The 27,583-nt window shown below is 38.5% G+C and overlaps 1 protein-coding gene across 4 annotated transcripts in view; it reads left to right on the top strand.

Moving 5' to 3' along the window:
* LOC306988162 (uncharacterized protein) overlaps positions 1-27,301 on the top strand; it is a 30,288-nt gene extending 2,987 nt beyond the window's left edge. Inside the window, exons 3-7 of one of the 4 annotated variants that reach the window (XM_079592947.1) lie at positions 5,322-7,231; positions 16,248-16,375; positions 16,759-16,999; positions 24,196-24,282; positions 24,663-27,301. In XM_079592947.1, the coding sequence (XP_079449073.1) occupies positions 16,975-16,999; positions 24,196-24,282; positions 24,663-25,759 (1,209 nt within the window). In that variant the 5' untranslated portion in view covers positions 5,322-7,231; positions 16,248-16,375; positions 16,759-16,974 and the 3' untranslated portion in view covers positions 25,760-27,301. Of the gene's footprint in view, positions 1-5,321; positions 8,113-11,156; positions 13,297-16,247; positions 16,376-16,408; positions 17,000-24,195; positions 24,283-24,662 lie in introns of those variants that run through there. The other 3 variants (XM_079592949.1, XM_079592948.1, XR_013795330.1) reach the window with 3 other exon arrangements.
* Positions 27,302-27,583: the final 282 nt, after the last annotated feature.

Genomic DNA, 27,583 nt, shown 5'->3' with positions numbered 1-27,583 from the left:
TATTTTAATAATCGATTAATCTGTCGATAATTTTTTCGCTTAATCGCTTAATCGGATAAAAAATGAAAATAAAAAAAGCATTCATTTCTAACCCTTTATTCAAAAACAGAACTGACAGTGCAAATTCACAGTGCAAAAAAATCTTCAAAAAAGTGCACAAACAGTCTCGGCTCCTTGAACATCCCTGAGCTGTTAAAGTAATACTTTTTTTTCAAATTGACTAACACAAAAAAACATACACATGTGTTTTACATCTGCCAAATATATAGGACTTTTTTTTTTTTTAAATAAAGTGCACAAAAATATGTATATTTTTGTTTAAGGGACCTGAGCTGTCAGAACAATAAATAATTAAAAAAAAATAAAGAAAAATACAATTCAGAAAACTTAACAGGATAGAACGTCAGAACTTGTTTAAACGTCAGAACTTGTTCTCCACACTACACTCACAGACGCACACACTCACAGACGCACAAATTATCACACTCACAGACGCACACACTCACAAAAAAATACAATGGATTGACCACCTCGTATGGTGTGTATTTTGCAGCTCATCCTTTCTGAGCATATAGTGAAGTTTCTCTGAGTCATTTAGACTTAGAATAAAGAATGAAAAATTCAGTGCTGCTCGGACACACTCGGTCTCTCTTGCGCGCAAATAGACTCGGTCTCTATCGCGCGCTCTCAGATGCACTCGGTCTCTTTCGCGCGCAGACACTCGTGCGCAAACACTCTCTATATCGCGCGCTCTCGGACACACTCGGTCTCTCTTGCGCGTGCAGACACACTCGCGCGCAAACACGCGTGTCTCAAGCGCAGTGTCGCTCGCAGAGTTCGCTTCGCTTTTGTCCAGTCCGGCGCCTCATAGAGTCTGCACTCAACGAATCGATAATGAAATTCGTTGCCAACTATTTTGATAATCGATTTTTATCGATTATCGATTCGTTGTTGCAGCCCTACTTTAAGGCTTTAAAGCAGTTCACCAGATTTAGATCTGTTATAGGAACAATCTTAAGAGTTGTGAAATATAATTAAAGTAGCAAATAATATAAACCGGGTGCGTTTTTTTTAAACAAGGATATTTCTTATCTGAAAGTCAAAAGTATGATCTGAGCTGTTTTATGTTGTATATTTTACATCTGGTTTTACTGCAACCATGTTACCAAAATTATGGACATATCTTAATACACTTTAGGGCATCCTAAAATTTTGTTATATTAATATTTTAGGTAGTTGCATAGTTTATCAAATATTGAATAGTTCTCACTACAAAAATGTGATTTATTCAGAGCCCCTAAAGGGACATGCTGATGGAAGAAATATATTTCATTGTTTTTGCGTTCTTTAGGGTTGCAAATGAACAAAGACGTTTGCTTTCCTGTTCCAACTCTTTATTACCACAAGGTTTACCATTAGTGATCGGCAGAGAAGTGCTGATAGTGATGAAGGTCTGTTGGCCAAGATGTGTGTGTACGTCTGAGGTTTGCTAAATGTCATACCTTTAGTGCGATGTAACCTCAATTACATTTTTACCCTTAGAAGGGTTTGGAAGTTTTTTTGTATTTCCTAATTCGAGGGAACAGACACAGTCTCTACGTGATGATATCTAGGGGAAAGAGGCTCTATGTGATCGAGTTTACTTATTCTCTTATGTGCGTTTCCAAGAAAAAAGGAAAAAACATTAAAGGGGTCATGACATGGTTTTTTTAATTTTATTATTATGTTCCCTTAGGTGCAAATATAGTATTACTATAGTTTTTTTTACAAAAAACGTTTAAAATGTAGTGATTTATGACCTTTTCCCACCCTGTTTCTCATCCTCTGATTCAAACAGTCTGTTTTGGGGGTGTTTCCCCTTTAAGAGTTCAGTGTTAACGCCCACTGTTATGATTGGCTAACGTCAGTGCCTATGCATCAATTATTAACGCCCCCAGCCAGAACATTTTGCGGATTCGGCGCAACTGTTTAGTAGCGGGTGATGCATGCGAAGCGATGGCTCTTGCAATGATAAAACCTTATATGTTTGAGCCGGAAAATGAACCATCACCACAACAACGAAGACTGGATCAGCCCGTGTCCACATGGAAAGTGAAACTATTTTGAATTAATAAAAAAAAATTAACCCGAGACACTTGAAAACGGATTATTGTTGCATAATTATCCTATAGCTTAATTTGCTAACAGTTTAACATTATTTAACTAATTCCAATGAAATGATAGGGTGTACCACGGACAAAAATGCATGCACAGACAGGCCATCTTTGAAGATGCAGCATTGATAAAGGCAACATTTTTAATTTTCTATCACATGTAGGCCTACTAGAAAGGCGACATATTTTCAAGATTCTCTTATACAAATGTGTTTATATTAGCCATGGTAAAAAGTAAGTTTGCGTCGTCGTTGTTGAGCCCAGAATAGTCGGCACGGACTTATCTTTGAGCAACAGTTTTCTGGCAAAGCTCAAAACAGTCATCCTTCAAATGTATAGAACAAACGCTTAAACTAACACTGCCGTGACTGAGACGTCCGCAAAAAATAAAGTGCATCCATTTTCCCCTGACGACTGGATCTTTCGCAGCGTATTCAAAGATGTTGTTTGTCCACAGCCAGGAACAGCACATCTGCGGCATCGTAATCTCCCTGTACACAGACCCACTCGCTGTCCGGCGACTGAACACTTGTGAGGCGCGCGGCGCGACAATGATACGAAATGAGCGTAGTTGTCTTGCGCTTAAAGCGTAGTTGTCTTGTGCTGGAGGCGGTCATATGCAAACGCTGGTACGTCACTTCGTACCGTGACGTCACTTCTTACCATGGATCCAGAACGAGCTGTATTTAGAGCTTGATTAAATAAATGATTCGTTTATAATGGGGAGGACGTCTTAAGCTATGAAACTTGCAGGACGTTTTAATGGTACAAAGACCTCTTATATACCAAAAGATCAAGGCAAATTTGGTTTCTCATGTCATGACCCCTTTAACGTGCAACAAGTACGCGCTTAAGTCGCTGCCTGTTCAAGGAGTGAAATCAATTACTCATCATTAAAGTAATTTTGGCTTCATTATGGCTTATAACTTTTGGCATAAAGTTAAATATATTTGTCATACCTGACCAGAAGATGTTCGATGTAACATTAGGCAAAGTTGTAGGATTTAACGAGTTTAGAAAATTCTTCCTCTCCTATAGAAATGAATTATTTTTCCTCAGGGAGACTACAATGCACTGCCTGATGGGATACTGTAGTAGACGGTTGCATAGTTGCAAATTTTCTCCCTGATATTATCAGTCTTTAAGTGAAAAGGTTCATGAAGTCATTACTGCTGTGCTGCTTGGAAACTTCTGGGTTTGAAGCTTTATTTTTCGTTAGTTAAGCCACTGTTTGAAATAAATACCTAGGGTTTTGTTTATTTTCTTATAAAAAGGTTGAAAAACAAGCAGATCTAGCAGCTTTTAAGGCCTCTCTGTATGCAATAGTGCTCTCTTTCCATGAAATGCGAAATACCTCTAGTTTTGTTTTCTTCCAGTTTCTTCCATTTTTCTGGCTGCTCTCTTAAAGGGATACTCCACCGTTTTTTCATATTAATCTGTTATTCCCTTAAAGGCACACCGCGGAACTTTTGGCCACTAGGGGCGCTAGACCTGTGACTTTCACGTCTAGTGCCCCTAGAGGCCACAGGCGCCGCAGCACTGTCGCAAAAGTAAAGAAGACATCCACTTAATAAATGAATTGCACAAAAGTGAACAGAAAATAACTGGTCAGGTAACGTTAAGGCGCATAGACCAGGGCTGCCCAACCCTGCTCCTGTCTGTCCTGCAGAGTTCATCTCCAACCCTAATCAAACACACTTTCATTTTCAAGCGATCCTGAAGACGTTAATTGTTTGCTTCAGGTGTGTTTGATTAGGGTTGGAGATAAACTGTGCAGTCGATCGGCAGGAGCAGGTTATAGACGTTTTGTACCTAAAACTAAGTTGTTATTGTGTTGGTTTTGGAGTCATCCTATCTTTAGATCGGACTTACGTCGTCTTATTTGTGTTTTTCCTGTAGTAAACTATGAATTTGAATCTAAAATCATATAAGCCTCTAATAATACATATACATTTCTATCTAAAATCATATAAGCCTCTAATAATACATATACATTTCTATCTAAAATCATATAAGCTACGAATAATACACACATATATGAATGTGTAAAAGGACAAACAAACTGAAGCCTACAAATAACGGCAGTAGGTTTTGACATATCAGTTTTGTTACACGAATTCCCGACTTCGCAGTAAATATTACATTATATATCCACTTTTATGCCGATGTTTATGTTTTATTTTCAGTCATCATTTTCTTCGCCCCTTGAATAATCTTCAGAGTCCCGAAACAGGAGGAGGACGCGGAGGACGACGAGGTAATGTTAGAGCCGGGGAGAAACAAGAGAGCCTCTTGTTTTTCCGCGAGCACGATCCCTCTCGCGTTTTCTCTTTCTTGCCTCCTCAGGAGCAGTTTTAAACTTTTCCTCGCCTCAGCCATGGCCAGGAGTCGAGCAGGCGGAAAAATAGTAGCAAAAGCGTTAGCTCCTTGAGTATATCAGAGCTTGTGGTCACGTGACGGTCGTAAAGTGATTAGTTCTCCAGGTCACATGACCTGTCCAAAGACGGTCCGTCTCCTCCAAACTTACATAGGCGGTATTTCAAGAGGGCAGCCCCGCTCGGAGCATTGATAGTGTCAAGCGCTGTATATTGGCCTGAGGAATCATTTAAAACAACTCGTATGCTTCAACTCTTTAGGTCAAAAGTTCCACGGTGTGCCTTTAACTCTTGTCTCTGTCTTGCGGCGAAACTTTGTTAGCACTTAGCTTATCCCAGTTCATTCAATATGTTCAATATATTCAATCTTTTTGATGGATATAATTTTAGTCAATCTCTCTCATAATACTGTTCTCTATATACAATAAGCTTCAATGAAGTGACTTTGAATCTGTGGCGTATGGAAGTAGTTCTGCGCAAAAGAGGGTTTTTAGAGACACTTAACTGAACTGTTGTATAAACACAACATAACACTCGTATCTGTGCGATGTGGCTGTGTATCAGTGCTAAAGTACTACGAGTCACTGCTATGAGTGTGATATTGCTCATATATCTAGTACGTCAATCTACCCCTTTATCATAATGGATTAAAATCCTCATAATCTTGTATAATAGTTGCTTGAACACAACTCAATACTTTTTGTTATTACATGAGTTTTTTTTTATTTTTCACTACATATTTTTTCCTCTTTGATCGTTTTCCTGACACTTTTTTTTTTTACTTTAATTTCAGACCAGATTGATGAGGATGGGGAGAATGAAGAAGTGAATAAAGTGGAGAAACATCAAAGATCATCTCAGAAATCTCATGTTCACATGAACATCCACATTGGAGAGAAACCGTACAAATGTAATCAATGTGGCAGAATATGTTTGACGGCTTCAAACCTGAAGAGCCACCTGAAAGTTCACTCACTGGGGAAACCACATCAATGTTCTTTGTGTGGAAAGAGTTTTGCACAACTGCAGGTTTTAAAAACACATCAGAAAATACATACTGGTGTAAAAGATCATGTGTGCTCTGAGTGTGGGAAGAGATTTATTACAGCTGCAGAATTGGTACAGCACCAGAGGACTCACACTGGAGAGAAACCTTACAAGTGTTCACACTGCGACAAGAGATGCAGTCTGCAAGGGGCCATGAAAAAACACGAGAGGATCCACACTGGAGAGAAACCGTATCACTGCACTGTATGTGGGAAGAGTTTCACTTTTTTAGCTTCTCTACGCAATCACACAAAAATTCACATGAAGTAGCTTATCATCAGGTCCAGCACTTTCAAGCGGATACCAGCTCTCTTTCCTATCAGTTTGTCTTAACCAGCCACAACCATGTCAGTTATGAAGTCACCGAGGTCCAGACTTCAGTATATTTCCGAGGTGTGTAATAAAGGTTGTGGAATAATTCCCTAATATAGTATTGACTGTACTTTAGTTCTGCTAGGATATTGCACAGCACCAAGATCTTCTCGTCTGAGCTGCCTCTGCGGTCGGTCACCGCTCATCAACCTCAATATTTAAAACCACATGCATCATGTTTAGTGCAGTGTCATTTTGAGTTAACATGCATTTCTTGGATGTCTGATCCGTCTCGTGTATAAGTTACAGAAATCTCTAAATAATAAATGTATTCGATTATGGGTTTGAGTAGTTTTGCACATGTTGATGTATCCCATTTTAGACATCTAAATAGAAATAAAAAAGCAGCATTTATTAGAAATAGAATCGTTTGTAATATTAGAAATGTCTTAGTACTGTAACTTTTGATCAATTTAATTCATCCTTGATGAATAAAATAATCTGTTTCCTTCTTTCCCCGCCAAAAATTAAATAAAATGTCTAACTGATCTCAAACTTTTGAACGATAGTGATTTATATTACAAAAGATTTCTATTTCTGTTCTCTTGAACTTTCTATTAATCAAAGAATCCTGAAAAAATGTAAATAACTGTTTTCAACATTGATGATAATGATAATGTTTTCCTGAGCATCAAATCATCATATTATACTGATTTCTGAAGGATCATGTGACACTGAAGACTGGAGTAATGATGCTAAAATTTAGCTTTGATCACAGGAATAGATTACACTTTACTATATATTCACATAGATTAAAAAAATGTAATATTTCACAAGATTACGTTTTTTTTTTTTTTTTTGTGAGCAGAAGAGACTTTTTAAAAACATCTGATAAAAGTTGAACAAGGCCACTGGGAATGGCATCAATACTACTGCAAACTCTTTAGTAGTTACAGGGATCTTATAATGATTAAGGAATTCACAGTAAAGAGATGTTCATTATTCTTAAATAACTGTCTGACCAAAATTATTCCGTTATTGTACCAGTTTCTGTAAAATATATATATTTTTAACGTAATATATATATTTTTGTTCCAAATCACAGAGTTGTGTGGAGAAAAGTTATGCTTAAAAATTAGTTTTTGATAATCTATCGTTCATTTCGTCTCGCGGTGATGACGTCACCACTTTCGCCGTCGCGCGCTTCCCGAGCCTTTTGAGGTAAACACATCACACGCTATCACGCTAACTCTACTATACAGTTTACACGGTTTATACAACATTTTACATGGTCTTTTCTGAAAGGTTTTCATCATGTGTCTGTGTCTTCTCCCATACAAAACGGTAAGATGTTAGCGAACTATAACGTTATATACTTTGTGATTTTATTAGGGAATCGGATTCATGGACAAATTACAAGAGTATCAGTGGCTTTCTTCATATTTACATGTATATTACTGTTGTTATATTTTTTCTCTATCATTATTGTATTCTCTATATTCTTGTTGAATGAGTGTTGATAGTCTATGGCTCATCTATTATCAGAGCAGCTGAAAAGCCTCTTTATTTCATGTCAATAAATCCTGTTTTCCCTCATTCATTATGCTGATGTCTTCAGATCTGTAAACTGCCACATTAAGCTCATTTTATTGTCAACAGACTTGAGCAAACGACACGATCAGATATTGTGACATATGCAAGAAGATAAGTTTTATAATGGCGTTTATTTCAATAATCTGTGATGAACCATCTTTCATATGCAACACAATAAACAAAAACAAGTTGAGTTAACTCATTAAGTCATTTGTTTATTGCAAATCTGCAAATATATTTTGATATGTTTTCATCTTTTTTTTATTCTTAATTTTTGTAAATAATGTGACCATAAATAAGACGTGGGTGGATTTTTTTAAACTCTTTCTGATTTCTTCTGGATTTTGTCAGATCTGCTCCTCCTCCTTCAGCGAAGCCCCTCCTCCTTCAGTGAAGCCCCTCCCCCTTAAGTGAAGCCCCTCCTCCTTTAGTGAAGCCCCTCCTCCTTCAGTGAAGCTCCTCCCACTGCAATTCACCAATGAATGCTGGAATATTCCCATCAGCTACAAGTGAAGAGGAGCATCACACCATCAGGAAGAGCTGAAATCTGCAAAGACAGAGTTTATTGAAGGACAGTGAGAACAGGAGAGATCCAGAACACTGCAGAATGAAACACACTGAAGAACAAAGAGGTTGGTGTTTATTCCTCATTCTTCATTAGTGAGACTGAAGAACATTAAGGTTATAAAGCAGTTCATCAGATTTAGATCTGTTATAGTAGGAACAATCTTAAGAGTTGTGAAATATAATTAAAGGAGCAAATAATATGAACCGGCGAGAATTTTTTTTTTTAAAGAAGGATATTTGTTATCTGTAAGTCAATATAAGTATGATCTGAGCTGTTTTACTGCAACCATGTTACCAACATTATGGACAATGTCTTAATACACTTTAGGGCATTCCAAAATTGTGTTATTATATTGCAAAAACACCAACATTTAAAAAAAAATAATCAAATAAATAGACTTTGTAAATCCTGGGAGTGTTAAAATTATAGCATTATTGCACATTTTTAAAAGGTTAATATTTTAGGTAGTTGCATAGTTTATCAAATATTAAATAGTTCTCACTACAAAAATGTGATTTATTCAGAGCCCCTAAAGGGACATGCTGATGGAAGAAATATATTTCATTGTTTTTGCGTTCTTTAGGGTTGCAAATGAACAAAGACGTTTGCTTTCCTGTTCCAACTCTTTATTACCACAAGGTTTACCATTAGTGATCGGCAGAGAAGTGCTGATAGTGATGAAGGTCTATTGGCCAAGATGTGTGTGTACGTCTGAGGTTTGCTGAATGTCACGATGTGGGAAAGCTGTAATCTGCTGATTGCTCAGTTTAAATGTCTCACATTTGGTTTGTCACAAGATCAAGAAAGGGATGAAAGAAGATTGTAAAGCTCTGTTTACAGCTGGTGTTAAGATGCGTTTTGGTTGATCCGATCAGAAGTAGACGAGAGACACATTACCATTTACACCTTGTGTTTTAATCTCTCTTTTGTCCACTTTCAAACACTTCTGTCCTGATTTCTTCGAGGGGAGGGTCTGTGGGCCGGCAAATGTATGAGCTTTCTCAATTCTTTTATCTAATGGACGAAATAAGCGGAAAAGTTTAAATGCAAAACATTTTGCAAGCAGACGCAAAGTTTCTCGGGAGAACATAAAAAACATTTTGCGTTCAAATGCAAAGTTGCTTGCAGGAACACAAAAGCATTGAAATATAATTTGTCCTCCCTTCATAATCTCCTGTTATCAGGGGCTCTATAGATGCGTGCCTCTAAAGGTCCCATGACATGGGGTTATTTTATTATTTTATCATGTTTCCTGGGTTGCCCTTATAATGTTAGTATGTTTTTTAGATCAAAAATACTGATTTGAACGCTCTGTTTGAAGGGGCGTGTCTGTGTGAGACTTTAGTGTAACCGGCCACTGCTGTGATTGGCTGACATGCTTGCATATGAAATAGCTACTTATTACATGTGAAACTCTCTCGAATACTTTTATTACAGCTATTATACGTTTTTACTATTACAGCTATCGAGATGAACAAATCGTCAGAAGTTTTTAAAGTATTTAGATCTATTCCCATCCCATCAAATGTTGCCATGGTGAGCATTGCGCAGATGACAGTCTGTTGTTGATCGCGAGAATGAAGATCTTATCATTGCAACGCAGTTTCTGCACTCTCTCTAATGCTTTCCCCAATGCAAACACGATGATGTAAATACATTAAGAGCTTCATGTGCAGTGTAACGTGCGTCATTGATTTCATAACGAGTTTGGCAAGTGTCCAGATAAACTCGATCGCGCTGTGTGGAAAGATTGTTCTTTGATCGCTTTCTGTATATAATTTATTCATAATTTAAATTTGATTATTTTCATCCTACTAAAAGAAATGATGTGAAGTAAATATTTTAGTCACTGGCTTGACTTACTGAGGCATAAACAGCAGTATTGAACGATTTTGAGAGAAAGATTACCTGTCTGAACTTGAACAATTACACATCAGAAAGTGTTGCTTGGTAACGTTAGCTGATCGATGTATTTTCAGACGTTCGTCGAGGCCAGCTCTGTATTGGCCCAAGTTGAGGAAACCGCCGTCGGTGAAATGTTTGCCGCAGACATGCAAAACTTTGGGGAGTTGTGTCGGCGCATTTCCAGAGACAATGAAATTAATCCACTGGTTCTTCTGGGGCTTGGATGAAGGAACTAAAAAAAGGCTTCGGTGTTCATTTGTACATCCAATTATTGAGCAATTATTATGCTTCGCTCGCTCAAAAGCCATGATATCTCCCGTGGACAAACTAAAATCGCGCGCACGCGTTCCTACTTCCTAGCTCATTTTCTCATGGACGGGAAATATTCTCTGGGCGGGCGAAGCAGAGAAAGGGGAGGTAACATTTCTCCTTATGACGTCATAAGGAGGAGATTCAAGATCAGCCCGATTGAGCTTCCACTTTCTCAAAGGCAGAGAAAGATAGCAAAAGCTCGATTTACACCGATTGAAATTTCTAGAAACTTGGGGACCATATACAGGCTAGGGGAACTCATATTAATGTTAAAAAACTGCAGAAAGTGAACATTTCATGTCATGGGAGCTTAATGAATAAAGAATATATTACACAACAGTTCTTTCTGGTTCCTCGAATCTGGGAGCCTTTTCCAACCTTATATTCCCACAGTATCAGCACTGGAACCGTTTCACCGTTTGTATCGCTCTGCTTGCGGCGACACTCATGGCGGTCGAGCAAATCCAACATTTAAAAAAATAATAATACTATTGTTGTGTCAAGAAATTTAGTTTTGAGAGTTTTTAGGCGAGAAAGTAGTTACTTAGACCTCAAATATGTGACTCATATATCAAGTCAAGTCTCCTTGATTTATATAGAGCTTTTAACAATATGGATTGTTTCAAAGCAGCTTTACCGTGATAATAGGAAATTACCGTAACAGAGATTGAAAATAACCTCAAAATGCAAACCACCGAAAACGCAGATGTCGCGCTTATGCGCTTCAGTCCAAAGGATATGCGCGTTTGAATATATATGTGCGCAGGCGTGTACAAATCAACCCTCAATAAACTACTTGTCTAGCTTTAAAAATTTAGAATACAGACATTTTTGTTTCGTCTGCGTAGCTACGTGAACTGGAATTATCCTGACAATGTTTTATCTGTACAGAGGTAAAGGAAAGGAGGCCTTCACAGGGGAGAGACTAGTGACACTTCAGGACTGCGTTGTTGTCGTGTCCAGGAACAGGTCCTTCATCAGATCTAGATGCGGACTGGTTCCGGTGGACAGCGGTAAACCTCGGGATAGACAGAGAGACTAATATTAGCGTAGACGCCATCCTTCTTATGATGTAACAAGTACATCAGGATTTACGGGAAGTGTTCCCGGTCCCGGCTGTTCTAAGCTATGCAGCCTAACATTGAGTTATAGAAGTCTATAATGTGTTATGTGAATGCTAGGCTAAAGAGATGTGTCTTTAGTGTAGATTTGAACTGACAGAGTGTGTCTGCTTCCCGGACAATGGTAGGAAGACTGTTCCAAAGTTTTGGTGCTAAATAGGAAAAGGATCTACCGCCAGCAGTCGATTTTGATATTCTAGGTATTATTAACTGGCTGGAGTTTTGAGATCGCAATAGACGTGAAGGACTATAATGTGTTAAGAGCTCGCTCAAGTACTGCGGAGCTAAACCATTTAGTGCTTTGTAAGCAATATTTTTAAATTTATAGATGTTTAATAGGGAGCCAATGCAGTGTTGACAGAACGGGGCTAATATGGTCATACTTCCTGGTTCTGGTAAGAACTCGAGCTGCTGCGTTTTGAACTAGCTGTAGTTTGTTTATTAAGCGTGCAGGGCAACCACCCAGTAGAGCATTACAATAATCTAGCCTTGAGGTCATGAACGCATGAACTAATTGTTCACATTTTTCATTGAGAGCATATGACGTTGTAGCAAGGTTAGATGTTGTGGGAAGAACATCAAGAACATTCAAAAACTTTAATAAACTTATAAATTTATGCTTCCGCTCCTCCGTGAAAGATACGAGACCGGTGCGTCGCGCAGGTGTCACTCATTATCAATCACCGGCCTAGCGCCGTTCTCTCACGGCCCTCGGCCTCGTCCTGCTCGCCACAGACGTAATTTAGATAGATTTTTAAAATGGAAAAATGCGGTTTTACAGATACTCGACACGTGACTTTCAAATGAAAGATTGGTATCAAAGAGCACACCCAGGTTCCTAACCGACGACGAAGACTTGACAGAGCAGCCATCAAGTGTTAGACAGTATTCTAGGTTACGTGAGGACGTTTTTTGTCCAATAATTAGAATCTCAGTTTTTTTCAGAATTAAGTAGTAGGAAATTACTAGTCATCCAGTTTTTTATATCAGCTATGCATTCTGTTATTTTGTGAATTGGTCGGGTCGCTTAGAAATATAGAGCTGAGGATCATCAGCATAACAGTGAAAGCTAATTCCATGTTTCCTAATGATATCTCCTAATGGTAGCATGTACAGAGTGAACCGCATCGGTCCTAGTACTGAGCCTTGTGGTACGCCACACTGAACTTTTGATCGATAAGACATCTCTTTATTTTCTGCTACGGTCAGATAATTATTATTTAGACCATGCTAATGCAATTCCACTAATGCCAACATAATTTTATGTTAATAATGTAAATATGTAAATAATCTATTTATGTAATGTAATAATCTGTTATGGTCAATAGTATGAAATCTTAAACATGATTTATCATTTACACTATATAGTGTTACATTAAGCACTAACATATGGAAGTAAAATAATGCCAAATCTTTCTGAAATAAAAAAAAGCATGTTGAATTGCACTACTTGGAAAAAAATATGCATTGCATTAACCATGCTTGCATTTTAATGCATTGTATTTTGGCTTGCATTTTTATGGGCTGAAATTCAACATTATTGTATATTTAAGCTGTGAATATTTCAATTCAAAACATTTCAAACACATTTTCATTTATAAAAATTCAATAATCTATATTCACCTTTCATATTTCACTTCCAAAATATTCAAACTGTTTAAAAACACAGTGCAGCAAGACAAATGTGTTTGATGGCGATTTCACTGTTTTATATAATTTGACTGTTATCACATACAGTATCTAGTACGTCAATGTAGCCCTTTTTTCTTAATGGATTAAAATCATCATAATCATGTATTATAGTTGCTTGCACACAACTCAATAATTACATGAGGGTTTTATATATTTTTTCACTACATATTTTTTCTCTTTGATTGATGTACTGAGCACTTTTTTAACTTTAATTTCAGACCAGATGGAGGAGAATGAGGAGAATGAAGAAGTGGAGAAAAGTCAAAGAAGATCTCAGAAATCTTTCACTTGCACTCAGTGTGGAAAGAGTTTCGCACACAAAAAGAGACTCGATGTTCACATGAGGATCCACACTGGAGAGAAACCGTTCAAATGTGATCAGTGTGGGAAGAGTTTCACACATCAAGGAACCCTCCAGAATCACATGATCATACACTCTGGAGAGAAACCGTTCACATGTGATCAGTGTGGGAAGAGTTTTACACAACAAGGAACCCTTCAGAATCACATGATCATCCACACTGGAGAGAAACTGCATGAATGTGATCAATGTGACAAAACATTTTCGAGGGCTTCAAACCTGAAGAGACACTTGAAAGTTCACTCACAGGAGAAACCACATTCATGTTCTTCGTGTGGAAAGAGTTTTTCACGTCTGCAGAATTTAAAAGTACATCAGAAAATACATACTGGTGTAAGAGATCATATGTGCTTTGAGTGTGGGGAGAGTTTTATCTCAGCTGAAGTTTTGAAACAACACCAGATGATCCACACTGGAGAGAAACCTTACAAGTGTTCACACTGCGACAAGAGATTCAGTCGGTCAGGATCCCTGAAATCACACGAGAGGACTCACACTGGAGAGAAACCGTATCACTGCACTGCATGTGGGAAGAGTTTCACTTATTTATCTTCTCTACGCTGTCACACAAAAACTCACATTAAGTAGTTAATCTTCAGTTCTGATGCCGCATCTCTTCCCTATTAGTCGGTCCTAACCAGCCACGAGGAACAGGGGGAGAAACATCATCAAAATTTGTCACATGAAATAAAGTTAATCTTCAAGACCAGCATTTTAAAATCTGATTCCTAAAGAACAATATTCTTTATATATAAGTTTGCTTAAAGCTACACTGTGTAGTATTCTCGTGAGTGTATAATATGCCATTGAAAATGCATACGGGTGAGGGGTTCGAATGCCAGTCGCCATGTTGCCCCTCCATCTTGAAAGTACATTAGCCAAAGAGCGACATACCCGTTAATTCAAGCTTTGCCTTTCGCGTTTTAACACTCGATGGGTGCCACGGTGCGTGTAGAATGTGAAGAGGGGGATTGCTTGAGACTGCTTTATAAAAACCTTTTTGAAAGTCTGTTGCTGATGGAAGATCACTCTTATTCTCGAGGATATGTATCAGAGTCGCCAAGGAAGCGAAAAAGAGAATTAAGACGGGAACGCAACAGGCAAATCAACAAGACAAATGAGACGCGAGCACACACACACACACACACACACAAACTCTCCGCGCACATATTCATATGAGACGCGAGCACACACACCCACACACACAAACTCTCCGTGCACATATTCATATGAGACGCGACACGCGAGCACACACACACACACACACACACACACACACACACACACACACACACACACACACACACACACAAACTCTCCGCGCACATATTCATATGAGACGCGAGCACACACACATAATACCTTAAAGATGTGGAAAAGTCGATCAAAAGTGTGTGTACATTTCTCCAGGCTCGATGCCAACAGTGCGCGATGCAGTATTTGCGGTAAAATAATTGCTGCAAAGACCGGTACCACGACAAATATGATGAAGAACTTGACAGTGCACGGAGTAAACATAAGAGCAGAAAGTTGCTCCGTCTTCGACTGGTAAATGAAGAGATACCTTGTTGATCACTCGGACAGTGTTTATATTGCAATAAATAATAACCTACTGAATGTAACGTTACACTGCCGTTCAAAAATGTGTTGGTTAGTCAGAATTTTTTTCAGTAAGGATGCATTAAAGTTATCAAAGGTGACATTAAAACGTGTGTAATGTTACAAAATATTTCGTTTTTAAATAAATGCTTTTCTTTTTAATTTTTTATTCATCAAAGAATCATGAAAAAATGTATCATAGTTTCCAATAGTTACCTGATAGCTGATGTTAGCAATGAAATGCTAAAAAAATAACGAAAACATAAAACTATTATTCTATTACTATTATTATTATTACATATTACATTATTCTATTACTATTATTACATAAAACTATTATTATAAAGATATTTGGACTGGAAACAAAACAAAAATACTAATTAAGAAAGTATTTTTTGCAGTCTATATGTAAAAAGTCATAACTGAGATGAAGTGGAGTTGAATAAAAATCTAAGGTACCTCAAAAGTATACTTAAGTAAATGTATTTCGTTACATTCCACCACTGGCTATTTGAAAAATGAAGCAAAACATATTGTCACAATATTAACAGATGGTTTGCTAACTGCGTCCCAGGAGAGGCTCAATGGTAGAGTCGGTCCAACGTTTGTACTGGACTTTTTAAAGTTATATTCAACTGCCCAAAAACAAAACAGGGTTGTTTAATCTAAAAATGTTCACCTTGGTCAGTTTATGTACATAATAAAGAGAAGAACCATATAAAATCGCATGTTGGTAACATATGTTAACATTTGAATCTTGACTTATTCAAGTGTTTACTTTAACAAAGTCTCGGGCCCTGTTCCCAATGGCTTCTGAGGTGAACAGTTCATGATATTTCATTTCTTTTTAGCAACATTTTTAGTGTCTGAAAGGTTTTCATCATGTTCGGTGCGATTCGTGTGTCTGCTAACTAAAATACAGTCTTCATGATTTGGTTTCTCTTCACATACAAAACGGTAAGATGTTAGCGAACTACTTTGTTGCTATTGGGAAATCAAACTATATTTTGATTCATATAGACAAATTAAAATGGTTGATAAAGATGGGTGTCATAGTGTCCGTCTTCATATTATTACAATTTTTTTCTGTCACTTATAATAAAGTGAGATGATCTGCTGATCCTGAATGGCTTGTTGAATGAGTGTTGATAGTCTATGGCTCATCTATTATCAGAGCAGCTGAAAAGCCTCTTTATTTCATGTCAATAGATCCTGTTTTCCCCTCATTCATTATGCTGATGTCTTCAGATCTGTAAACTGCCACATTAAGCTCATTTTATTGTCAACAGACTTGAGCAAACGACACGATCAGATACTGTGACATCTACTAGATATAGGTAAGTTTTATAATGTTGTTTATTTCAATAATCTGGATTTTAACATGTTTAATATAAAATAGTATATTATATTATATAGTATAAATATTGTATTCTTTCATATTTATTCTTACATATATCTGGTGTCTGTTAATTGTTATACTTCTTTTTTTTATAAAAATTATTTGCCAATATGTTAATGAGAGGTAAGTTAAATGTATAGGAATAAAGTATGTGGTTGACACTTTTCCATTCATTTACTTAAAAATAACTTCGCTAGATAGATATGTGACCATAAATAATTTAAATGTGAATTAGTATAAAAACATAAACTCAGTAAGTGATTTCTTCTTGATTTTGTCAGATCTGCTCCTCCTCCTTCAGTGAAGCCCCTCCTCCTTCAGATCTGCTCCTCCTCCTTCAGTGAAGCTCCTCCTTCTTCAGTGAAGCTCCTCCTCCTTCAGTGAAGCTCCTCCCACTGCAACTCACCAATAAATGCTGGAATATTCCCATCAGCTACAAGTGAAGACGAGCATCACACCATCAGGAAGAGCTGAAATCTGCAAAGACAGAGTTTATTGAAGGACAGTGAGAACAGGAGAGATCCAGAACACTGCAGAATGAAACACACTGAAGAACAAAGAGGTTGGTGTTTATTCCTCATTCTTCATTAGTGAGGCTGAAGAACATTAAGGTTATAAAGCAGTTCATCAGATTTAGATCTGTTATAGTAGGAACAATCTTAAGAGTTGTGAAATATAATTAAAGGAGCAAATAATATGAACCGGGTGCAATTTATAAAAAAATGTAAACAGATGTTTGTTATCTGTAAGTCAATATAAGTATTATCTGAGCTTTTTTTTCCTGTTTATTTTACATCTGGTTCACAATTACTGCAACCATGTTACCAAAATTATGGATGTGTCTTAATACAGTTTAGCACATTACAAAATGTTATTATCTTGCTAAAACACCAACATAAAAAAAAAAAAATCAAATAAATGCTACACATGTACACGTGTAGTTTGTGTAAAAACAGGGAGTGTTATTGCATATTTGTTATTATTTTAGGTAGTTGCTTTATCATATATTTAATGTTTAAAATTTAATTTTAAAAGGTTATTAAGCAGTTCACCAGATTTAGATCTGTTATAGTAGGAACAATCTTAAGAGTTGTGAAATATAATTAAAGGAGCAAATAATATAAACCGGTGAGAAAACATTTTTTAAAGAAGGATATTTGTTATCTGTAAGTCAATATAAGTATGATCTGAGCTGTTATATTTAGTATATTTTACATCTGGTTTTACTGCAACCATGTTACCAACATTATGGACAATGTCTTAATACACTTTAGGGCATTCCAAAATTATGTTATTATATTGCAAAAACACCAACATTTAAATTTTTTTTATCAAATAAATAGACTTTGTAAATCCTGGGAGTGTTACAATTATAGCATTATTGCACATTTTTAAAAGGTTCATATTTTAGGTAGTTGCATAGTTTATCAAATATTGAATAGTTCTCACTACAAAAATGTGATTTATTCAGAGCCCCTAAAGGGACATGCTGATGGAAGAAATATATTTCATTGTTTTTGCGTTCTTTAGGGTTGCAAATGAACAAAGACGTTTGCTTTCCTGTTCCAACCCCCTCTTTATTACCACAAGGTTTACCATTAGTGATTAATTATAATAATAATAAAAAACCACAGATGCACAAGAAACATTTAATAATAAAAAAGAGAACGACAGGGACAATAACAAGATGGAACATTTTTATTTTTCAGACAATGTTTATTGCACATATATTTTGTGTTAACCCTCAGGGGTCTAAGGTGTTTTTGGGGTCCTTGAGATGTTTTGACATGCCCTGATATTTGTATTTTTTTCAGTTGCTTATAAACATATTAATGGCAAAGGTGTAATTACACTCTATTTAGCACGAACATGGCTATCATAATATGTGAGCAACATGCATGTACATGTTTGCATTTTTGAGAGAATATTATTTATGCGTGGTTATTCAAAAAACTCAAACTTAAAGGATAATTCCGGTATTTAACACCTTGAGTCTATATTGTAGTTTGTTTTGGATGAACAAGAGTGGTGGACAACATTTTTTTGACAATGGTTCCTCTCTCGAGTTTTTGACTATAATAGAATTGGCCATGGACCCATTTAACATTGGAGTCAATGGGCATGTCCGAAAATGTTATTAAAACAGCCAATAATGCTTGTTTACAAAACTGTTAAACTCACCGAGTGGTTAGTGGTGTTAGTTGATGATTATAAACAATATATCGTCGCAATATATGATTCCAATCCGTTTATTTTGCTATAGTGGAACTATTTTTTCAGACACTTCACAACCGTGTAACTTCCGCTCAATATTTGAATCTGAAGCGTTAGCACACTCCCGACCACTTGATGGCGATAACCGATGTTTATGTCTCGCGGGACACTCACGGTCACAGTCGAGTTCAACTTCATATTGCACTGGTCAGTGGTCACGTCTTTCAATATGGTTAGAATTTGTGCGGTCAAAAACTGCGGAAAAGAGCTCTGCTCGCTAGCCTTATGAGAAACGGAAGCGAGCAAAAAGACTACATCGCCCAAATGTAAACAGCCCCCTTTCCGTTTCAGGTAGCGCATTTATATTAACGAGCACTCAGTCCTTCAACAGAATTCAATGGGATTTTACAAAATGACGAATAAAACACGACAGAAACTGTATTTCGCAACACTTTTTGTTTCTGGAACATCAACTAACATCACTAATCACTCGGTGAGTTGCACAGTTTTGTAAACGAGCATTATTGGCTGTTTTAATGACATGATCGGACATGCCCATTGACTCCAATGTTAAATGGGTCCATGGCCAATTCTTTTATAGTCAAAAACTCGAGAGAGGAACCATTGTCAAAAAAATGTTGTCCACCACTCTTGTTCATCCAAAATCCACAATATAGACTCAAGGTGTTAAATACCGGAATTATCCTTTAAATGTTCTGATATAAGACCACAAACGACCAACTTCACATATTCCCACAATACTTTTGACTAATTGATGTTGTCGGCTAAAGTGTTTACTTCAAAATGATCTGAAAATCATCCGGGCTAATCGTTTACATTAAACAATAGATTGATTTACATTTTGTAAGACACTTTTTGTTTGGAAAGGCAATATGCAGGTGGGCGTGAATGATCCAACAAGGTCATGAATAATGTCCTCATTCCCACCTGAAGACAAAGACCTGCTAACGCCCGTTTCACACATACTCCGTTTGCAGTGCGTTTGCGGTGCGTATTTTTTCCCATACCCATGTTAACAGGTTAGAGCTTTCACACTGCACACGGATGCGGTGCGTATACAGCAGTGCAGAGATCGTTTACACACAGAGTCTATGTTCTGCTGCACCGCACTGCAGCGTATGTTCACATTGAAATAAACATAGATTGACAAGAAACTGTAATAATTTGATCATATACTCATAATTACAGTTAATGTGTTCTACATTTACTAAATTACAGGATCAAGACATTTAAAAAAAATCAGTATAGTCCCAAGAGTTGCAAAATACGATCAGATAATGACTTTTTCCAGTGACATGGATGACAATCGTCTCATTGTGGAGGTGGAAAAATACACAATTCTGTATGATCCACAGATTATGTTGTATAAAGATTTAAATGCCAAAGAAAGGGCGGGAAGCAATTTCCTCGGCTATTGGTGTCGATGGTAAGTTTTAAAATGTTTGTTTCAAGTGCGATGTTTATAGGTTGACTAATGAATACAAAAAGTTATTTATATGATTATTGGTTTTAAACGAAAATATAAATATATATTATTGCTACATGTTGTTCTATTTAAACATGAATATGTAGCCTATGTGTTGCTGCCCTTTTTATTTATTTTGTTTATCGTCACATTCAACCTTCATGTCATGCGAATTCATTAAATGTAGGCTAAATGAACATCAGAATAGTTGTGTGCCTATAGCCTATCTCAATTCATAAGTAAATCATACTATATAGTTTTATTTTTGAATATACAGAAGTTAAACAGGGTGTAATTATAAGGTTATGTTATGTAGTTATAATTCATTTTGACTAGGCTAACTTTTTGGTGCTACGGACAGCCTGATTTATAGCAGAGGAAAAATACTCGTTTTAATGTAGATAAGTGGCATGTACTAACAATAATTAAAATATCAAATGTTAATTTCCAAAAAGGTCCTTTTGTCTTCTGGGGGCTAGCCCTCTCTTTCGTCTCTTTCTTCTCCTTCAGCAACAGATATAGCGCGATAGCTTTTCTTCTGTCAACAACTCGAACTACGTAAAACCACAAAGAATAACAATGATTAAAATTAATTTTCATACGGTTTCAATGTCTGTAACAATGTCAAAGTTGAAATCAAAATTACTTTCCCATTTTTTATTTTGTGACACACAGAATCTGCGTATCAGTAGCGCACTGCAAACGCAGCATATGTGAAAGCACTATAGCGCGTGCTGATCCAGTACCGCACACGCACCGCACACACACCGCACACGCACCGCACACGTACCGCACACGCACTGCAAACAGAGTATGTGTGAAACGGGCGTAATGCTGCATACAAGAGCCTTTCATTCAGGTGTCACTGAGCCACAAGAAAGAATGCAAAGACAACACACACACATATACACACACACACACACATATATATATATATACATACATACACGCACACACATATATCTATATATATATATATATTACTACAGAATTAGTTCAGAGTTGGAAACATCTTGAAAAAAAGTGTATTTTTCCACCTATGCTTGCAAATTGTATAATATCCAAGGTAAACATTTCTAGTAATTGTGCAGTTAATTCTCATTCGTATTTTCAGAAAGTTTTGCAATAAGTAGGCTATCCTCTCCCCAAATTTGTCACTAATAAAACACAAAAATAATTTAAAGAGAAGGCTTATATTGACCTTTTAAGATTTTGTTTGCACCTTGTAAATTAGGTTTTGATGTGGCAGTAAAAACTTTATAATCTATCCAAAACGAAATGTTGTCTTTCATATTTCGTTTGTAACATATCGTCTTTTATCATATATATTAGGGCATAAATGTTAATTTGCAGTTTAATATGTTGATTATACAAAGACATTTTATTTCAACGTATTCAGTCGATTTTTACTCATCTCAGTAGGCAATATAGTTTGCTAAAAGCAAAATTCATTCACACAGACGCGCGCGAGCTGGAGTAAACAACAGCATGTGCCGTTCATCCATTCAAACACAGAAACGCGATTCAAATTTAAACAGTCTTTTGCGGTTTACAGACACCATTTCATATCGCGATTAGAACAAAGCACTTACTGATGATCTGCAGTTTGCCAACCCCAGAGGGTTAATTCCTAAATAAATAAAAAATATACATTCAGACACAGTCAATAATACAAATCTAATGTTGTATTTGTTGCGAGATACGAGCGGTCAAGTGACAAAAGAACGAAAGACTCAGACCCGAAAGACTCAGACCAAAAAGACTCACAGACCCGAAGGACTCACAGACCCGAAAGACTCAGACCTGAAAGACTCAGACCTGAAAGACTCACAGACCCGAAGGACTCACAGACCCGAAGGACTCACAGACCCGAAGGACTCACAGACCCGAAGGACTCAGACCCGAAAGACTCAGACCCGAAAGACTCAGACCCGAAGGACTCACAGACCCGAAGGACTCAGACCCGAAAGACTCAGACCCGAAAGACTCAGACCTGACAGACTCACAGACCCGAAGGACTCAGACCCGAAAGATCAGACCCGAAAGACTCAGACCCGAAAGACTCAGACCCGAAAGACTCAGACCTGAAAGACTCACAGACCCGAAGGACTCACAGACCCGAAGGACTCAGACCCGAAAGACTCAGACCCGAAAGACTCAGACCTGACAGACTCACAGACCCGAAGGACTCAGACCCGAAAGATCAGACCCGAAAGACTCAGACCCGAAAGACTCAGACCCGAAAGACTCAGACCCGAAAGACTCAGACCCGAAAGACTCACAGACCCGAACGACTCACAGACCCGAAGGACTCACAGACCCGAAGGACTCACAGACCCGAAGGACTCTCAGACCCGAAAGACTCACAGACCCGAAGGACTCACAGACCCGAAGGACTCACAGACCCGAAGGACTCACAGACCCGAAGGACTCACAGACCCGAAGGACTCACAGACCCGAAGGACTCACAGACCCGAAGGACTCAGACCCGAAAGACTCAGACCCGAAAGACTCAGACCCGAAAGACTCAGACCTGACAGACTCACAGACCCGAAGGACTCACAGACCCGAAGGACTCACAGACCCGAAGGACTCACAGACCCGAAGGACTCACAGACCCGAAGGACTCACAGACCCGAAGGACTCACAGACCCGAAGGACTCACAGACCCGAAGGACTCACAGACCCGAAGGACTCACAGACCCGAAGGACTCACAGACCCGAAGGACTCACAGACCCGAAGGACTCACAGACCCGAAAGACTCAGACCCGAAAGACTCAGACCCGAAAGACTCACAGACCCGAAGGACTCACAGACCCGAAGGACTCTCAGACCCGAAAGACTCAGACCCGAAAGACTCAGACCCGAAAGACTCAGACCCGAAAGACTCAGACCCGAAAGACTCGGACCCGAAAGACTCAGACCCGAAAGACTCAGACCCGAAAGACTCAGACCTGAAAGACTCAGACCCGAAAGAAGACTCACAGACCCGAAGGACTCACAGACCCGAAGGACTCACAGACCCGAAGGACTCACAGACCCGAAAGACTCACAGACCCGAACGACTCACAGACCCGAAAGACTCAGACCCGAAAGACTCACAGACCCGAAGGACTCACAGACCCGAAGGACTCACAGACCCGAAAGACTCAGACCCGAAAGACTCAGACCCGAAAGACTCAGACCCGAAGGACTCAGACCCGAAAGACTCAGACCCGAAGGACTCAGACCCGAAAGACTCAGACCCGAAAGACTCAGACCCGAAAGACTCAGACCCGAAAGACTCAGACCCGAAAGAAGACTCACAGACCCGAAAGAAGACTCACAGACCCGAAAGACTCACAGACCCGAAAGACTCACAGACCCGAAAGACTCACAGACCCGAAAGACTCACAGACCCGAAAGAAGACTCACAGACCCGAAAGACTCACAGTCCCGAAAGAAGACTCACAGACCCGAACGACTCACAGACCCGAAAGACTCAGACCCGAAAGACTCACAGACCCGAAGGACTCACAGACCCGAAGGACTCACAGACCCGAAAGACTCAGACCCGAAAGACTCAGACCCGAAAGACTCAGACCCGAAGGACTCAGACCCGAAAGACTCAGACCCGAAAGACTCAGACCCGAAAGACTCAGACCCGAAAGACTCAGACCCGAAAGAAGACTCACAGACCCGAAAGACTCACAGACCCGAAAGAAGACTCACAGACCCGAAAGAAGACTCACAGACCCGAAAGAAGACTCACAGACCCGAAAGACTCACAGTCCCGAAAGAAGACTCACAGACCCGAAAGACTCTCAGACCTGAAAGACTCAGACCCGAAAGACTCGATGAACTAATCATAGCCATGGGACTCTATGGGACTCACAAGAAGAACGAAAGACTCCGACTCGGCCAAACCCGAAGACTAGATTAACTAATAATTTCTCTTTCCGGTACTGACAGCATAGTCTCTATGGGACTGACAGGAAGAAGGAAAGACTCTGAGGACCCTGCCGACCGAACCCGAACTCCCGAAGACTCAAACTAATCATTTCTGTTTCCTGTACAGAACCTATGTTCAAACCTGAAGACACGAGGTGGGGAACAGACGTGATACATTTGAAGTCGCAAAAGAAAGAACGTCTCGGATCAGGAGGTGAGGGGAACTAACAGACTACACTAGCCTGAGCTTAAGATCCAACTAATAAAATCCAATTAATAAAATATTTTGGTTTCTTATAATTTAGATTTGGCTGCATTACCCTATAGTTTATTTACATTTTTTCAAATGTAATCAACATTTTCGTAAGTACTAGATGTGTTGGGCTATTTAACGTGACATTTTAATTATATTCTGCTGAAATGAACGAAATTACTCAAAAAAAGATTCGTTCATTTTGCTGAACAAGATTCAAAGATCCGAGAAGAGTCAGTAAAATGATACGAACTTCCCACTACTACGGTACTCAATACATTCTGTTATTACATGAGGGTTTTATAATAAAAAAATCACTACCTATTTTTTCTCTTTTATAGATTTACTGAGCACTTTTTTTATTTTAATTTCAGACCAGATGGATGAGAATGAGGAGAATGAAGTGGAGAAACATCAAAGAAGATCTCAGAAATCTTTCACCTGCACTCAGTGTGGAAAGAGTTTTGCACGCAAAATGAATCTCGATGTTCACATGAGGATCCACACTGGAGAGAAACCGTTCTCATGTGATCAATGTGGGAAGAGTTTCACACAACAAGGAAACCTTCAGGATCACATGAGGATCCACACTGGAGAGAAACCGTTCTCATGTGATCAATGTGGGAAGAGTTTTAGACATCAAGGAAACCTTCAGGATCACATGAGGATCCACACTGGAGAGAAACCGTTCTCATGTGATCAGTGTGGGAAGAGTTTCACACAACAAGGAACCCTTCAGAGTCACATGATCGTCCACACTGGAGAGAAACCGTTCTCATGTGATCAGTGTGGGAAGAGTTTCACACAAAAACCGAGTCTCAAGGTTCACATGAGGATCCACACTGGAGAGAAACCGTTCTCATGTGATCAGTGTGGGAAGAGTTTCACACATCAAGGAAACCTTCAGACACACATGATCATCCACACTGGAGAGAAACTGCATGAATGTGATCAATGTGGCAAAACATTTTTGACGGCATCAAACCTGAAGAGCCACCTGACAGTTCATTCACAGGAGAAACCACATTCATGTTCTTTGTGTGGAAAGAGTTTTTCACTTCTGCAGAGTTTAAAAGTTCATCAGAAAACACATACTGGTGTAAGAGATCACTTGTGCTTTGAGTGTGAGAAGACTTTTATTACAGCTGAAGCTTTGAAACGGCATCAGAGGATCCACACTGGAGAGAAACCTTACAAGTGTTCACACTGCGACAAGAGATTCTGTAATTCAGGAACCTTGAAAAAACACGAGAGGATCCACACTGGAGAGAAACCTTACAAGTGTTCACACTGCGATAAGAGATTCAATCAGTCAGGATCCCTGAAATCACACGAGAGGATCCACACTGGAGAGAAACCGTATCACTGCACTGCATGTGGGAAGAGCTTCACTCAATCATCTTCTCTACACAGACATACAAAAACTCACATTAAGTAGCTTATCTAAAGTGTCAAGTGCGATGCCACCTCTCTTTCCTATTAGTTTGTCTTATGCTGCGTTCACACCAAACACGAATAGAGCAACAAATTTACGTATACCGCGTCTAGTTTGACGCTTGAACATTTTGAATGCATTCGCGCATCCAAAGCTAAATTGACGCGCGTCCCAGACGAAATCCGCTTCTTGTGGGAGGGGCCAGTGCTAGGCGGGTCTGCTTGCAAGAAAGGCCGCGAAATTTTAAAATACTTCTGATATTGTGTCACGAAATGTAGTTTTAAGAGTTGTTCAGTCGAGAATGTAGTTGTTTAAAGCTCAAATCTGTGGTTTATTTATAAAGATAGCGCAGATAAATAAATTTATCTGACGTTTCTGAGTTGTGAGATCCAGGCGATCACCGGGCGTCAGCGCTCATGTAACCCGCTAGAGCAGCCTTACCTCGGCTAGTCCTCCTGAGGTTTGCCGCTGGTAAACGAGAAATGTTTAAATTAAAAAATTTGAGCCAGACGCTCAATTCGCGCGAACGAGGCGAATTTGCGTCTACCGCGCCGCGCTAAACGCCTCATCCTCATACATTGACTTAACATTGAAATCACTCGCGCCAGACGCTCTATTCGCGTTTGGTGTGAACGCAGCATTAAGCAGCCACAACCATGGCTGTAGACAGTTATGAAGTCACCGAGGTCCAGACTTCAGTATATTTCTGTGGTGTATATAATAAATGTTGTGAGATAATTCCCTAATATAGTATTGACTGTACTTTAGTTCTGCTAGGATATTGCACAGCACCAAGATCTGTCACGGCTCATCAAAATATCTAAATATTTGAGATGACCAATCAAATTAAAGTAGGCAGGCTTTATGTTCACAGAATATTCTAGCGCTTCAGTTAATGGTCATAAAGTGTGAGATCAAATGTAAGTAGCTAAACTAAACATTTCTTATTTTACAGCTATTTTAGGATAGAAATGTTTATCGACCGACAAAAATAATTGGGAAAACTGACGTATATAAATATCAGTTGCCCCAATGTTTACTTTCTTAACTGACAGACTAAAAGCAAAAGAATATCAGAGAAAGCCAGCTTCAGGAGGGGAAGAGACAGACCAAAATAGGGAGACTGAGAGAAAAAGAAAGTGATGGAGTTCATATCTCTTGAAATGCACATAGATCAGAGAAATACAAATGTTCTCGGGGGAGCATGACCCCGAACCCCCTTAACTACCTCATATTTGGGACACCGGCGATACTCTGCCTACAGCCCTGGTCACAACCATCGAAAGTATAAACGAAACATTGTCAACATTTTTCACATTTAGTTTATCTTTAAGAACAGCAGTTTTACTGTGAGATTCACATCAACTCAAAGATGAAGTTCCTCCCCAAAGAGCAATATCGCATATATAATTTTGCTTAATCTATGTGTTTAAAAGGTAGTGTTTTTTTAAACATTTTTTGCTAACTTTTCCTGCTCAGGAAGCTGAAGAAGAGGCTGATTGAGAAGCTTTGCTGTTGTTACTCAATAAAGAGAGATCTGTCTTATTTGTTTCCAATTTTACTTTCTTTTTATATTTGCTGCACCAAGTACTTTAACTTTTATGCTCCATTTTTATTGTTTGCTCCTTCTTCTTGCATCAAGAATAAATAATTTTATAATTTTACTTTAGTTACATCTAAAAGTCATGCTGAGTAGAAATACATAATCATATTTCTCTTGGTCTCCTCAAAGTTGCGGTGGATTTTCTCGTCAGCGTAAAGATTAAGAGACTCATCTATCACTGTTTTACATGTTTGTAGAGTTAGTTTCTGGAGTAAATATATAGG

Source organism: Phoxinus phoxinus, assembly GCF_949152265.1.
Source record: "Phoxinus phoxinus genome assembly, chromosome: 20".
NCBI lineage: Eukaryota > Metazoa > Chordata > Actinopteri > Cypriniformes > Leuciscidae > Phoxinus > Phoxinus phoxinus.
This window is presented reverse-complemented; position numbering and strand designations above follow the sequence as displayed.